Source organism: Culex quinquefasciatus, chromosome 3 (genome assembly GCF_015732765.1).
Source record: "Culex quinquefasciatus strain JHB chromosome 3, VPISU_Cqui_1.0_pri_paternal, whole genome shotgun sequence".
Classification (NCBI taxonomy): Eukaryota; Metazoa; Arthropoda; class Insecta; order Diptera; family Culicidae; genus Culex; species Culex quinquefasciatus.
Window position 1 is genome coordinate 64,340,949 of NC_051863.1, and position 16,446 is coordinate 64,357,394.

The following is a 16,446-nucleotide window of genomic DNA, read 5'->3' on the forward strand; positions in this document are numbered from 1 at the left end:
CCCTGAAACAAAAACGAACTCAGCTTAGTGCGAATTTCAGTTACAGTGTAAGGGTGTAAGCCTAACAACCCAATTTTGAGTATGTGGCTATGTGAGCCAAATCTGAGCTAGTTTTGCAGGCCGTTTCGATTCTCACAAACTCACTGGGCACAAACTTTGACAGCTGCAGCTGATTTTTGTCGCGTTCGCTTTTGTGGTGATGTTTCGCACTTTTGAAGGAAGCTAAAAAGTGACTAGACAGAAATTTTTTTGGCTCATCTTTTTCGGACGCGCGCTGGTCAGGTCCGGTGACTGCGCGATTTTGTTGCGGTGGAAAGTCGGATTGTTTTGACTGTCGAGTGCGGGGAAGCCAATCCGGAACGTGAAACCTGGAAGTGGTGCGTGTGTAGGTGGAGAAAGACAATCCGTTTGGGCGACAAAGCAAGCCATTTTTCCTCTGTTGTGAGTGTGTGTGGTGTTACGACGACGACAACGACGAAGAAGACCAGAAGGAGGAGGAACGCGAGACGTCGCTACGGGTGACGTTTCCAACTTTGGCCAACGCGCAGCAGAAGGGAAAATCGCGGCCAACTTTTTTTTTTTCTTCTCTGTGCCAGAGTGAAATTTGCAAAACAAAAGCCTTTGTGTTTGGTTGTCGTCGTCAGCGCCAACTTTGTCATTGTTTTGAAGCAGCTTCCCTTCGTTCCTCGTGAGCTGAGCGGAACAAAAACGGCTTCAAAAGTGGAAGTGTCTCAAGCGAAGAGGAAGCAATCCGAGATGGAGCTCACCCCGGAGGAAATCAGGGCCAGGCGGCTGCGGAAGCTGGAGACCAGCTCGACGGCGACGGCAGTCGTGACTGCGGTGGACCAGCTGGCGGCCACATCCGGCAGCGCCGGAGACGGCAAGGAAGCGGGGGAAGAAGGTAACTTTTTTTTTGGGTCCAAGGCCGCGTGACCTAGATTCGAGCAGGAGGGTTTCGATTAAACATGCGAAAAAGATTCTGTGTCAACTTCGGCTTCGCTACGGTGGGAGTATTTCGCAGCGCGCTGAGAGGAGACGAAATTTGCGACGTCGTTGGTTTTGCGAAAGTCTCGAACTTTTCACCTCGCTTCTTCTCGAGCGCTGATGGGTGAAAAGTTTAATGACGGGGAAACTACGCAGATAAAAGTGCGTTGAACTTGTTTTCTTTTTTTCGGGGAAGATTGGCTTTAATTACGCATTGTAGGTTAATGTTGAAAAGTCATCACTTTTGCTTTCGTTTGAGTTTGTTTTGTTGGTTTCAACACAGCGTTGGCTTCACAATTTTCCAAAGCTCCTCCAGTTTCTAGACATGTTGAGGATTTTTAATTGCTAACTTCTTAAATGATAGATTATGAAGTTAAAAGTAATAATTTCTTAGACAATAAAAAATAATAAAATACCTCCTCGATTTACTGAAAAAGTAACTTTTTTGAACAAATTTGCTAAAAATCGCTTGGCATCAATACAAAAACTGTTTCAATCATGTGTGTATTGTCTTTGAACGAAAGGTTTTTGACCATAGATTATGTTTGGCTTCTCCCAGGCGGATTTATGTCAACAAAAATTCCATACTTTTTTTCTGAAATGCTCATTTAATTGACGGCAGTCCATTGTCGAGCAAAAAAGAGAAAAAAAAAGGAAAGCCAATTTTGACACTCGAGAGCCGAGATATTTGAGATTAAGTGAAAAAATCTAACCTCAGGTTTATTGAATTTTCACGTGAACATTACATCATATTAATTTTTGTTTCTGTTAGTGTAAGCTGTCACATTCATCATGTACGCCGGTTTGAACCCTTTCCTGAATGTTGCCACCTCACCCCTCCAAAAGGCGTGCGCAACCTGGGGATCTGCTCCGGCCTCAACCGGCTTTTTCCCTCCGGCAGCCACGACGGCCATCAGGCAGGCAAGGATGAGAGCGAGTTTCATTAGGGTTGTGTTGGGTGGTTTCGCACACCGTTCTTACTGAAGCAGGAGCAAAGCGAAAACAGCTTTTATACAATGGTTTTGTTGCTTTCAACACAGTTTGAAGCTATCAGATTTTGTTTATTTGTCTTTTGAATCAATATTGTTGATATTTGTTTTTAATTTTTCAAATGCGAATCAATATGTTTAAACAGTTTGTTTCAGCCCAAAGGAAAAAAACAGTTTGTTTTAATGTTATTCAACACTAAGGGTAAATATTTTTGTGGTACCGTCATCTGGGGCGAATTGCAGGCCAAGGGTGAATGATGCTGATGATACCTCTTCAGTTGACGCTCAGGCGAGGAACATCCTCGAAGGAGCGTCACTGACTACGTCCGTAGTCCTGTTAGATCATTCTTGATCAGGACAGTATAGCTCTGGTTCCTTGCAATTGTCCTATTTTCTTACCTCCACGTTGGCTTGGTTTCGTCATCATGATGACAAAGTGTGACCTTGCTGGTGGCCTGTGGAAACGGCTCGTAAACCTTTGACCGTCGCGGGTCAGAATCGAGACGGCTAAAAGAAAGGGGCACGCCAATGTGGGACAGGGAAGTAATTTGTGCCAAGAAAGCCCGCAAACAGCAGAAGGAAAAGGTGGTGACGCCGTCGAAGAAATTCCACCGGCGGTATCTCATCGATATCAGACCAGCTCAACGAACATCGGCCTCTGACCCAACCCGGGAGGTCTTCCGGGGGATTCCCGACGGCGAATCATTTCGAGATGCTCGACTTCGACATCTCCGGCGATGAGGTGGAAAACGTAAACAATGGCGGCGGTGGTGGAACTTTTGCCGTTGGTGATGGTGCTGCTGGTGGTGATGCTGCTGGTAGTAATGTGAAAAATCCGCCTCCTGCTCCCGCAAAAATACGCTGTCCGCCGATCTTCGTCCACGGTTCCAGTGTTCCAGCGCTCAACCGGCTGATGTCAACGACCCAGCTGGGCGCCGACGATTACCACTTGCGGGTAAACAAAGGGTACATCCAGATCAGGGTGTCGACTAAACCCCACTTAACCTCTGTGGTGAGTACTTTGAAGCAGGCAAATGTCCAGTTCTACACCCATGGGACCAGTGACGAAACCCCGGTGAAAATCGTCCTTTCTGGATTACCAGTGTTTCCGGTAGAAGACGTCAGGCGGGAACTCGAAGATGTGTTTCTTCGTCCCACAAGTGTGCGCCAGATGGGGAAATCGAAGCACGGCGATTACGCGCTGTACCTGCTGCAGTTTGAGAATGGAACCGTGAAACTTCAGGAGCTGCAACAAATCAAGGCGCTGTTCAACGTGATCGTCCGTTGGAGGCACTATTCCAAGAAGAAGTCGGACGTCGTCCAGTGTTTCCGGTGCCAGCAGTACGGCCACGGGATGAGAAACTGCCATCTGGAGGCCAAGTGCGTGAAGTGTGGTGAGCGCCACCAGACGACCGCATGCGCACTCCCCGCGCGAGCCGACGTCGTGGTCAACGACGACCGCTCACAAATCCGTTGTGCTAACTGCAGCCAAAACCACACAGCGAACTACAAGGGTTGCCCCACCCGCCTCAAGTAAACGCGCGACATAGGATGTGGAACTGTGCCAGGGCCAACAAAGCAGGGCAAATCCTGCACCAAGAGTACGAGTCCAAGGACATCTACATACACGCTCCGGATACTCCAACCCGCTGCCCCGCTGGACGAGGGAGGCCTTCCACGTTGGACCTGGTCATTTCAAACAACCAGGTGCAGATGTCGCAGCCGATAACGCACGTTGAACTGTCGTCGGACCATCTGCCGGTCACCTTTACGATCGACGTTGATGTTCCAGTCGCCCCGGCTGGAAGACTCGTCTGATGCTTCGACAGAGCGAACTGGAGCACTTTTGCTCGCTCGATCGAACGGGAGGTCGACCTTAACGCTAGCTGGATCAACACTCTAGATCGCTCGGAGAAAATCGACGATGCCATCGACAGGTTCACCGCCATCCTCAAAGCTGCTGAGGAAGCCGCTGTCCCTTCGCGTAGGTTCCTACCTCAGAAGAAGGACATTCCCGACGAGCTGAAGCTGCTAATCCGGCTGAGGAACGTGCGGCGTAGACAGTTCATCCGAAGACGGGACCCGCTCATCGGAGCGGTGGTGACCCACCTGAACAACGTCATCAGCACCAAAAGCGCCGAACACCGCTACAAAAACTTCGGCTCCTTGCTAAGGACACTGGACAACGGCAGCAACAAGTTCTGGAAGCTTACCCGCAACCTCCGGAACACGGTCAAGTACAGCCCCCCGCTGAACGTCAACGGAGACCTCGTAGTGAGCCCTTCAGCGAAAGCCGAAGCGCTCGCGAGTGCGTTCGCCGCTGCCCACAACAACGAGCAACCAGGTGATCCCGAAACATCGGCTGCTGTGGAGAACGCGCTTGGCCACATCCGAGCGACAACTCATCCCGTGCCTCCGGCCGCCCTTGTCAAACCGAAAGAGGTCAAGGCGATCATCCGCACGCTCAAAAACCGGAAGTCTCCTGGGAAAGACGGAATCCGGAATACGTGCCTAAAGCAGCTGCCAAGAAAAGGGTTGGTCGTCCTGACCAAAATCTTCAACGCTTGCCTGGCCTTGGGCTACTTTCCGGCCGGCTGGAAACACGCGAACGTGATCGCCATCCCAAAGGCGAACAAGGACATAACCAATCCAGGTAACTACCGCCCGATCAGCCTTTTGAGCAGCCTGAGCAAACTCCTGGAACGGGTGATCCTCGTCCGGATAAACCGTCACCTGGAGACGGAGCAACTCATTCCACACGAGCAGTTCGGCTTCAAGCCGGGGCACTCAACGGTGCACCAACTCACCCGTATCTCGGAGATGGTGAAGCGCGGTTTCCTGGCGGGGAAGTCAACCGGCATGATCCTTCTCGACGTCGAAAAAGCCTACGACTCCGTGTGGCAGGACGCCGTGGTCTACAAGCTCTTCCGCTCGAACCTCCAGCCATTCCTGGTCAAGATCGTCGAGTCGTTCCTGACAAATCGTTCGTTTACGGTGACGGTGAATGGCGAGCGTTCTTCCGTCCACAACATCCCCTTCGGCGTGCCCCAAGGATCAGTGCTGAGCCCGACTCTCTACAACATCCTCACCTCCGACGTGCCGATGATCGATGGAGTGTCGTACGCATTCTTTGCGGATGACACTGCATACTTGGCATCGGACAAGGACCCGAAGATCGTCGTCACCCACCTACAAGCGGCACAGAACAACCTCGAGGAGTTTCAGCGGAAGTGGCGCATCAAGCTGAACGCTGGGAAAACCCAGTCCACCCAGTCACGTACCTGGGAGTGGTGCATGACAAGAAGCTAAAGTACGACAAGCACGTGAACTACATCATCGGGAAGGTGGATCGGTCCACCAAAGCGCTCTACTCCCTGCTGAATCTGCGGTCGAAGCTGAGCATCAAGAACAAGTCGCTGGTGGTCAAGTGCATCATCCGTCCAATGCTGACCTACGCTGCTGCGGTCTGGGGCAACTGCGCCAAATCGCACCGTAAGCGACTCCAGGTGAAGCAGAATAAGCTGCTCAAGATGGTGCACAACCTGGACCCGTGGTACCCGACCGACGATCTACACAAGCTGGCCGGCGTCGACACCGTTGACGCAAGCATCGAAAGGGCAACGAGAACTTCGTGTGGGATGTCAACGAATCCGCTCATCGAAGCACTCCTCCGCCAACAACTGTGATATTAGTTTTTAAGCCAAACATAGATCTAGGGTTTTTTCTCAAAAATTATTTTCCCTAAAAGAACACCCAGTTAGCAAAATCTAAACGTATAAATATGTATCCTCCCTGCAAAGGCTTATGAATTGATCTCAGTTGAAAGGTTCTCCAAATCTCTGAATTGCAAATGTAACATCCTGGAGCAGAACAGTTAAATTCTAATAAAAACACTATTGAATTGAATTAAATCAACAAAACGTTTTGTTGATTCAAATATGCCTTATTTTTCTGCGTGTACCTTTACCTTGACCTATACAATCAAATTTAAATATCAAATTGACATTTGAAAAAAGTATTAAGTTTGTAAACAAAATCCCTTTCTCTCTCCGCAGGTTGCAGCACCAAATCCGGCGACACGCCCAAACCTCCGCTGGAGAGTCCAACCAAACCAGCAGTCGAGAGTTGTTCGGACAAACCTCCAAAACCCGCAGCCGCAGTAGCAACAGTTGTGGTGGAACCCACCAAGATGGACCAAGAGGACGACTCGTCGTCCAAGTCGCCCGAGGACCGAGCGCGCGACGAGGCCGCCACCCGCGAGGAGTTGCAGCAGATCGTGTTCCGCATCATGAACATCAACAGCCAGATCCGGTACTCAGAGGCACGCTTCAGCGTCGATCCGGCCGTGCTGGAGAGTGCGCTGGAGGCGTTGGAGGGGCGGAGGTATCGGGAGTTTTGCGCGGAGATTATAACGGAGGTGGTGAAGGAGTTTTACGAGGGGCGGTTGATTGATTCGAGTGGGGGCGGGGGTGGAGGAAGTGGTGGACTTTCGGACAGCTGGAGCAGCATTCCGTCGAAGAAGGTGAAGCCAATCGAGGAGATTGAGGAGGTGTTGGAGGGTGGGAGTACGGCGATGGAGATTGATGACACGACGCCGCTGTGTTCGTCCAAGCCGAGCATGAAGGCGTTCAGCTCGAATCGGGTGGCGGCGTTGGATTATCTGATCAACTGTTACTGCCGGGCGAACGACGAGGTGTACAGCTACACGAAGATCAAGAAGAGCAAGAAGATGTACTTGGTGGAGATTTTGCCGGATGTGGCGGCGGTGATTCGGCAGCAAGCGCTCAAGTATGCGATCCTGCTGACGAAGAATCGCTTCCAGAACTTTGCCCAGATTGACGATCCTGCCAAGTTAATCTTGGAGAAGTCGCCGCTGCTAACGTTGATGTACGAGAACAAGGTTCCGTCGGATTTCCTCGCCAGCTTGATGGCGGAGGCGCGCAAGCAGGAGTCGGATTTTGACGAGATCTTCACGATCGTGCTGGACGATTTGTACGTGGACATGCAGAACGCGATCTGCAACGAAAACATCATCGGCGATCCGTTAAACCGACTGAAGGAACTGGTTGAGATAAAAGTTGAGAATACCAATCCGATCTGCAAATTGATCGTGAAGCACGTTGTGTTCCTGCCAAGACTGACCCTAGACAAGTACGCTGCCCGGGAAATTTCCAAGGTGTCCTTCCTGGCGCCGTTCCTCTCGCTGTCCGTTCTTCTCGACGAGAACCCAAAATTCGCCACGCACCACTTCCTGGACAACGCCTGCGATCGGACGCTGTCCGCTTCGTTCCAGACGCTGCTCGGAAACACCCGCAAGGTGCTGCACCAGATCTTCCTGTCCCTGCTAACCAACCTGGACAGCCGGCAGGAGGTGCTCAAGTACGTCTCGGAGATCCTCCGGACGAACCACAAGCGAATCCAGTACAACGCCGACGATCGCTTCCTCGCCAAGGACGGCTTCATGCTGAACTTCATGTCGATCCTCCAGCTGCTCTCCCTCAAAATCAACATGTCCCGCATCGACCCGTTCTACCCGCACCACCCGGAAGCCCTCATCGACATCGAGGACGAAACCAAGCTCAAGTGCTCCTCCCAAGAGTACACCGACTGGCTGGAGACGACCCGCGCCAACCGCAAGTGGGAAACGCCAAAATTCGTCACCCACTGCTGGTTCCTGACGCTGCACGCCCACCACCTCGGCATCATCCCGGCCATCCAGCGCTACAACAAGCTGCTGCGCGCCACCAAGGAACTGCAGCGCATGGTCGACGAACTCAACAACAGCAAGGCCCAGTGGGAGAACACACCGCTCGCGCGCCGCAACAAACAGGTCCGCGACCGCTGCGTCAACCAGATCAGCAAACTCTCCAAGGCCAAACTCAGCTGCGACATTGCGATCGTCGATCCGAACGTCCTCGGCGCTTGCACCCAGTTCTACTCGAGCGTGTGCGAGTACATGCTGTACCAGATCGAGAACCGCCCCATCGAGGGTCTGTTCGTGAACAAGCACCCGCCGATGTCGCTCGTGCCGAGCGAGAACTTTTGCGCCCTGCCCGAGTGGTACATCGAGGACATTGCCGACTTTATTCTGTTCTGCATGCAGCACAGCAGCATCACCGGTGAGTCGTTTGTAATTTCTGTTTAAAAACAATTGACACTGACCTCTGCATTCCTCCGCCGTAGACTACGTGGACAACTCGATCATCACGTGGATCCTGACGCTGGTTTGCGCGCCGCACCTCATCAAGAATCCGTACATCACTGCCAAGCTGATTGAGGTAGGTTTTCCTTAGCTAAGACAACAAACAGGAAACATTAACTAGATTTGTGTTGGTAAAATTGGTAACAGAATCAAACTGCCGATTGCGGACGTAATAATCAAGTACCTAGGACGAAAAACTGGTTCACTCGTACGAATCATCAGATCAAAGCTACTTTTCTTTTCGCAACCATATTGCATTTTTTTAGTACTTCAATCGAATTGATCATGGCAAAGTTTTTCCTTTTTAATATAAAAGCTATCAGTTCTTGCGTCAGTGCCTTTTGTCGTGTCCGCTTGGCGTCGCCGTGCTGTCCACCGAACGTAACCTCAATTTTACCCGGAACCATCCTTCCGTGCCCGTATTCTTGGCGTTGGGTTGGGCTGTGAAGAAAAGTGCCAACATTGCTGCCGATTGCGTGCTCCCACAACCAAAGACTTCAGGTGCTAACAAATCATGCTCTGGAATCTATACGAAGATTTGGCAAGCGATCAAGTAGGGGAAATCTACCCTTTCCAATCAAACACCTATCTTCGTCATATGGAGAGTTTGATGCTCGATTAAAGCTCCAAAAATACTATTTGGGCTATAAACTTACCAGCAACAGCACCGCCTCGAGTAAGCACTCAAATGAATGCCACTTACTGGCCAAAAAGATCACATTTAATGCACTTTTGATCATAATTTGTATTTTGCGAGACCACTTCTCATCATTTTGTTGGCACACACAGTGACACACACGAGAATCCCTCAAACGCTTAATGAATATTGCCAAAATTAACTATTCACTTTCGCTTACTTTTTCACGGCGCTTAAGATATGAAATTGCTTCCAACTACCGGCAACATGTTCTTTTGATCATTAGTAAGGCACTCACTTGAAGAATAATCCCGAAAAATGTAATAAATTAGCAAGCGCCATCAAAAAAACAAACGCGCCAAGTCGTTTGACGTTTCAATTTTCACTTTGCATTCCAATCGAAGGCTGAAGAAAACCGAGCGAGAGACGAAGGCAAAAAAGAACAAAGGCTGGCCGTCAACACCACCTGCAGCACAGCCAGCGATGCCAGGAAACTTTCCCTATAAATGCCACTTTTCGTGAGTGTTCGTTTGAACTGTCAGCGCAAATGGCAACACTCGACAGAGTGTTGGAAGAAAAAAGAACTAAGCCGATATTAGAAAAATGGGCGTGGCCCAATGCATTCGCCTCGATTAGAATACCCTTGGGAATTTTTTTTTGTTAAATGCTTGGTAAAGAAAATAGAATAACTTTTAGTGAAAGTGAAAGATTATCCAGCATCATTCAAACACGACCGCTTATTAGGATTAAAATGGGTAGATTTCCCCTAGGTATAAGTGAGCAATTGAGCGGATGAGGCTGTCAAATAAGCCCGGGTATATTTGTTTTCATACAGCATTATGTCGTATCCACGTAGGTACTTGATATTTACGTCGGCGTTTGGGAAGTGCTCGTATTGCCTACTTATTTTGATTTGTACTATATGAGCAATTCTCTGAGATTTCGGTCATTCGATTTTTTTTGTTTCCATTCAAATTTGGCTGCTGTCCATACAAAAATTATTGGGGTCTTCGGCAAAGTTGTACAGGGTAATTTTTTTTGATGATTTTTTTAAACTTTTTGTCACTAAAACTTGTTTTGCAAAAAAAAAACACTTTTTTATGTGTTTTAGGGGACATCAAATGCCAACTTACAGGTTGTGCAAAAAATCTTCAACCGAGTTATGATTTTTGAATCAATACTGTTTTTTTTTTCTAAAAATCGAAATATTGGTCGCAATTTTTTTTAATGTCATTTTTCGATGTAAAATTTGCAATCAAAAAGTACTTTAGTGAAATTTTGATAAAGTGCACCGTTTTCAAGTTATAGCCATTTTAGGGTAACTTTTTTGAAAATAGTCTCAGTTTTTCATTTTTTTTTAATTAATGCACATGTTTGCCAACTTTTGTAAAAAATAGTTTTGAAAAGCTGAGAAAATTCTCTATATTTTACTTTTTTGAACTTTGTTGATACGACCTTTAGTTGCGGAGATATTGGCATGTAAAGGTTTAAAAACAGAAAAAAATGATGTTTTTTAAGTCCCATCCAAACAACACACCATTTTTAACGTCGATATCTCAGCAACTAATGGTCCGATTTACAATGTTAAAATATGAAACATTTCAAATTTTCCGATCTTTTCAAAAATTATATTATCAAAATTTTCAAATCAAGACTTACTTGATTCAATATTACGCCCTTTTGAAATGTTAGTCTTTGATTTAAAAAAATGAAAATATTGTTTTCGAAAAGACCGGAAAATTTTACCATTTTTTTGCGTGTATAATTTTTTGGGTGTAGTTTCTTGTACCTACAACATTGCCGAAGACACGAAATCAATCAAAAAAATCCTTCAAAAGATACAGTTTTTTGAATTTTCATACATCATTGTTGTGTGGACACCTTTGGGAATACCGAAGGCATCAAAACAGTTTCAGCTTGATAAAAATATACAAAAAAATAAAATTCAAAAAAAGATCGATTTCGTCATTTTCTCCATGTATGTAACCCCTTAAATTAAATAAAGGATTTCAATCCTTGACAACGAGTAGAAATGATGGACAAAAACATTGAATAAAATTTGTACCACCCTAAGTCTAGAATTCAAAAAATTGATTCACAAATATTAAACTGTCAAAATTGTAGAAAAAATTAAAATAAATTTTTAAATTGTAGGTTTTTAGAATTCTTTTGAATTTGAAAAAAACAACCGTGAGATTCGAACCATCAACCTCTGGATTGTGCGCGGTCTGATTTATCCACAGGGGCGGGTCAGTCGGATAATTGTTCGAAAAATTTATTTGCTTACAAATGGCGCTTAGGGCCTACTGAAAAGTAACCAGAGAATTGAAAAATTTTGAAACTAAAAAAAATAAACTTCTATAATTCTAAACTTTTTTAATTCTTTAATTTTTTTTATTCAAAAATTGTAGAATTCAACATTTTAAGGAAGTTAATATATTATTAAGTTTTAGAATTCTGAAATAACGATAATTCTAGAATTTTCAAATAATCGAATTAATAAATACATTCTCAAGTTCTGAACTTCTTCAATCATAAAATTCCAGAATTCGGAAATAATAATTTCTATACTTCTATAAATCTAGAATTTTAGAGTTTTTTTTTTGAATAGGTTCTATAAACATATGAAAGAGCCTTTAAAAAAATCCAAAATGATGTGTGTGTGCAACCAACCAAACGGGACCACGTGGCCAAGGCAAAGGGTCAACATTTGGGGAGGGGGTGGTCAAAAGGACCCGTGGATCATTAGTTTGACGAAAATGTAATTTTTTGCAAAAAAAAAGTTTTTGCGATACTGTGCATTGGAATTCCAGAAAAATTCTAAATATTTTCCAGGTCAAACATGCTAAATATGATATCAATGCAGAAAAATGCATTTTAATCTGTTTTCAGTTGACTTCTATTTTCATAAAAAAAAAAAATATTTTTTTTGAGAAACATTTTTTTGCCCTCGGATTTTTCGAACCAATTATGAAGGAACATAAACTTTGAAAAAGATTTGCAACGGCCTAACGCTTGCAATAATCCGGTGTACAATCTGCTATAAAATAACGCTACTATACCTTGTCTTTTGCAGGTTCTCTTCGTGACCTCGCCGACCATCCAGACGTCCTCGCAGCGCCTCTACCTGCAGATCATCAACCACGAGCTGGCCCAGACCGCTCTGGTAAGTGCCCTTATGAAGTTTTACACCGACATCGAGACGACCGGCCAGAGCACGGAGTTTTACGACAAGTTCACCATCCGGTACCACATCAGCCACCTGTTCAAGGGCCTGTGGGACAGCGTCGTGCACCGGCAGGCGATCGTCAACGAGTCCAAGATTGGCAAGCAGTTTGTGAAGTTTGTAAACTTTTTCCTGAACGACACGACCTATCTGCTGGACGAGTGCCTGGAGTATCTGAAGCGAATCCACGAAACGCAGGTGCTGATGATGGACGACGCGGCCTGGGGCGAGCTGGGCACGGAGGCACAGTCGAGTCGTCAGCGGCAGCTCGTTCAGGATGAGCGGCAGTGCCGGTCGTATCTGACGCTGGCCCGCGAAACCGTGGACATGTTCCACTATCTGACGATCGACATTAAGGAGCCGTTCCTGCGGCCGGAACTGATCGACCGGTTAAGCTCGATGCTCAACTACAATCTGCAGCAGCTGTGCGGACCCAAGTGCAATGATCTGCGCGTGAGAAATCCGATGAAGTACGGCTGGGAGCCACGCCGGCTGCTCGGCCAGCTGATCGACATCTATCTGCATCTGAGCTGTGATGAATTTGCCGCCGCACTAGCCGCGGACGAGCGATCCTTCGAGAAGAACTTGTTCGAGGACGCCGCGAACCGTGTCGAACGAATTGGCATCCGAACGCCGATGGAGGTTGAGGAGTTCCGCAAGTTGATCCACCAAGCGTCGGAAATCTTCATCCAGAACCAGCAGAACGCGGACGAGTTCGCTGAGGCGCCGGACGATTTTAAGGATCCGCTGATGGACACGCTGATGACCGATCCGGTGATTTTGCCGTCCGGCACCGTCATGGACCGTTCGATCATCACGCGGCACCTGCTCAACAGCAGCACCGACCCGTTCAACCGGCAACCGCTCACCGAGGACATGCTGAAGCCGGACACCGAACTGAAGCACCGCATCGAGCAGTGGATCAAAGATTATCGCGCCAAGAAGAAACAATAAGACTACCCTTTTTGTGTGTGTCGACGACGAACGCCGTGACAGAGAGGACAAACACTCAAAAACTGAATTTACTATTATAACAATACACACACACACACACACACGCATATACATATAGACGTATTTATATTAAAAGAAAGTATAGTGCTAAGCTAGGACTTACCTTCCCTCCCTCTCCCCCCCAATTTCGATCCGCAAATCCCCAAAACCCCACCTCCTTCCCCCTTCCATCTATCGGTGCTGAAAATTTGAAAGAAACAGGAAACTGGTTGTCACAACACACACTTATCAATCGCGTTGAGTCGCGCGTTATCGTTAGCTATTGTTCTCCCCCCACACCCCGCTGCTAAGATATGAGACCGTACAATAAACCCCAAGAGAGTAGAACAAATCAATCCTTCCATATTTGTGCTCTTTGTGATGGAAACAAAAAAAAAACGAAAAAGGTTATTAGAGGAAAATTTCAAAAAACACGAGAAGCGAATAATCTCAAACATGATTTAAAGGCGACGACGACGGCCACTTGGAAAGAAAACAATAAGTAAAATTAACGCATCTTTACTCACTCTCTCTTGTTTTTCTCAACCTGGAATAGAAAAATAATAAAGTTTTACCCTCACCAGTGCAAAGGATCGGCGCGAGAGCAGTGATGGATTCTGGGCTGGGATGGCGATGGCCATTGGGTATCTTTCCTCTTTTCTAAATCTGTACCGTGCATTAAGCTAGTTCTTTAAATAAAATTTAAAAAGCTCATATTGGTAAAAGGTTGCTTGTTTTGATGAGGGAACTGAAAAGAAACTTAGTGTAAACCGGGGGTGCTCACAGTTTTTGAATGGTGGCGGGCGGAAATGAAATAAAACCAAAAAAAAAAAAGCATTTCTCGGGTGAGTTTTCAAAAAGCCGTAAAAGCCACCGTGACCTTCGACACTAATTTTCGTTTTTCTTCAAATTGCAACAATATTGCATTTGTTTTTCGTTTACTGCACTTTAACGGCGTGTAGATGAACAATCTCTAGAATTTTTTAAATTGGTTTATCGTAAGTTGATCGAATACCGATGCAAAAAGGGCTTTGTTTACCAATGGCTCTTACGGCTTTTGGAAAATTCGCCCGATATTTAGAGAGCCGATTATTACGTAACGCAATTTTTTGGGTTTTTTTGAATATATTTTGAAGTTTATGTCCTGGGTGCTGAATAGTAGTTCGCAAAACGGCCTCAATTTTGAACTGTCAAAGTGGAACTTATTTACTGTTCGCCAAAAGTAGATAGTATTGCTATCGATAATTTAAAATTGTTTTTTTTGCAAGAATGAAAAAAGTTTGGTATTCAACCTTCAAAAATTTTTTTTGAAAATATTGTTTTAACATTCTAAATTGGATTATCAGTCAGTAAAGCAAAATATAGAGAATTTTCTCAGCTTTAAAAAAATATTTTTTTCAAAGGTGGGCAAAATGAAAAACTACGACTATTTTGAAAAAGTTACCTAAAAATGGCTGAATTGCAAATTCGATTTTACATCAAAAAATAAAATTGAAAAATTGTTGCGACCAATATTTCGATTTTTTTTAAATCTGTATTGTTTCAAAAAATCATAACTCGATCAAAGATTTTTTGCCTATTCTGGAAATTTGAATTAAAAAAAATAATTAAAATCAAGTTTTAATGACAAAAAGTGTTATTAAAAATCACTAATTTTTTTTACCAGAAGCTGTCGTGGCTGAATGGTTACGATGTTCGCTTAAGAAGCGAATGGTCCTGAGTTTGATACCCATCTGCTCCCAACGAGAATGTTCTGGACTCATTAAAATTTGAATTAAATGAAAAACTTGGGGTCCTGTCCTTAGGATTGACAAGCAAAATACTTTCCACTTAACCGTGGAGCATTGGTAGCTTGAGGAGGACTGAGACTGATATAGGGGAGCTGGGGGTAATACGGCCACCCCACTGCTTTACTAAGTATACTAATGAATATTACAAAAATGTTTAGCAATACTGTTCCTCATGCTAAATTATGGAGTTGAGTTGGAGAATTTGAACGGTGTGCGTCGCGGTCCTCGCGCAGGATTTTCGTTGCCGTTTCCGTCTTTGTTGTCCCCCCGATTGTGTGTGTGTTTCGATCCGGGCGGTTTCGCGTTTTCGCATTTTAGTTGGTTTTATCTTTCCACAGCCGGCTGTCTAAGATTAAATCATTTATGCTAAACTCAACACCAAATAACCGGGAATAGTCTCATCCGCATACTCCGACTGTTTGCCTTGAGAATGCATAATACATCACACCATTGAACAAAATTTATTGATTATTGGGTCGCATCATCATCCTCTATGTTGAATCCTGGCCATTACCCTTACCCACTAACAAAATCCCAAGTAGAAGTAGTTTTCCGGCACACGCGGTGTGGATATCGTATACACTCAAACCCCGATGGTTTGACACCAACTGTTGTCAAACGAACGGGGTAACTTTTTAATTTGACACCCCTTTTACACGGAGTTCACGCACACTATCAAACGTTTGTTTTGATAGTGTGCGTGAGCGCCGTGTAGAAAGTGACAGTTCGTCACTTTTTAGTTTGACTTTGACCAACCAACGGGGTACAAACTAAAAAAGTGTCAAACGAAAAAGTGACCAACCACCGGGGGTTGAGTGTAGAACCCACCCTTGGTAGCAGCCTGTGCTAACTAACATTCCCGTCCCATTCCCTCGAGATCTACAAACTGACATGGCGGGCGCCGTTGGTGGCCAACGACTGTTTCCTATTCGCACCGGCTCTAGTTTTGATGATCGTGATGTTTTATCTTTTCAGCGCATTCATGCATGCTGTTGATAAGGGAAACATCATTTGATCGTTGAAGCGTGTGACCGGTTGTGCTGATGGGATATTATGGTCCTGTTCAGCAACGGAGAAGGACAACCATGGGTGGTCTCTCATGCTCATGCTCATGCTCACTGTTCCTCATGCTAAATTATGCATTTGCCAAACCTATTGTTTGAAATAGTTTAAAAATAGCTTAAAATAAACAAATATTTTTTCAACTTGAAACTGGATGTAATTTTCATGATTTACAACTTAAGCACTTTTGTTAGGTAACAATATGTAATCCATTCTTTAAATATTTTTTCATGGTAAATTGAAGTTTGCCCAAGATTATTAAACGTTTAAAAAATGAGATGAGCTATTTGCAAAAAAAGTTTTATAAAATAAGTAATTTGGGGGCAAGATGGCCACCTCCACGGGGGGTAAGACGGCCACCCGTAATTTGTAAATTTGATTGGATAAAGGTTATATTTTTGAAGGATTTTTGACTGTTAAGACATATTTAAGACATATTTGACATATTTTCGATGAAACTATCAATTTTTAATCAAAATGCTGTTATCTGCCGGTTCGAAAATATTCCTTACTGTGATATAGCAAAATTCATTGAATAGTATGAAATCCTTTCAAACAAATAA

The 16,446-nt window shown here is 45.2% G+C and overlaps 1 protein-coding gene across 1 annotated transcript; it reads left to right on the forward strand.

Annotated features, from left to right (window-relative positions):
* Positions 1 to 195: 195 nt before the first annotated feature.
* On the forward strand, positions 196 to 13,696 carry LOC6042561 (ubiquitin conjugation factor E4 B). The gene is made up of 4 exons (XM_038260194.1): positions 196 to 901; positions 6,029 to 8,092; positions 8,157 to 8,251; positions 11,889 to 13,696. Exons 1-4 carry the CDS (start codon positions 757 to 759, stop codon positions 12,990 to 12,992), a joined length of 3,408 nt encoding a protein of 1,135 aa, XP_038116122.1. The 5' UTR covers positions 196 to 756; the 3' UTR covers positions 12,993 to 13,696.
* Positions 13,697 to 16,446: the final 2,750 nt, after the last annotated feature.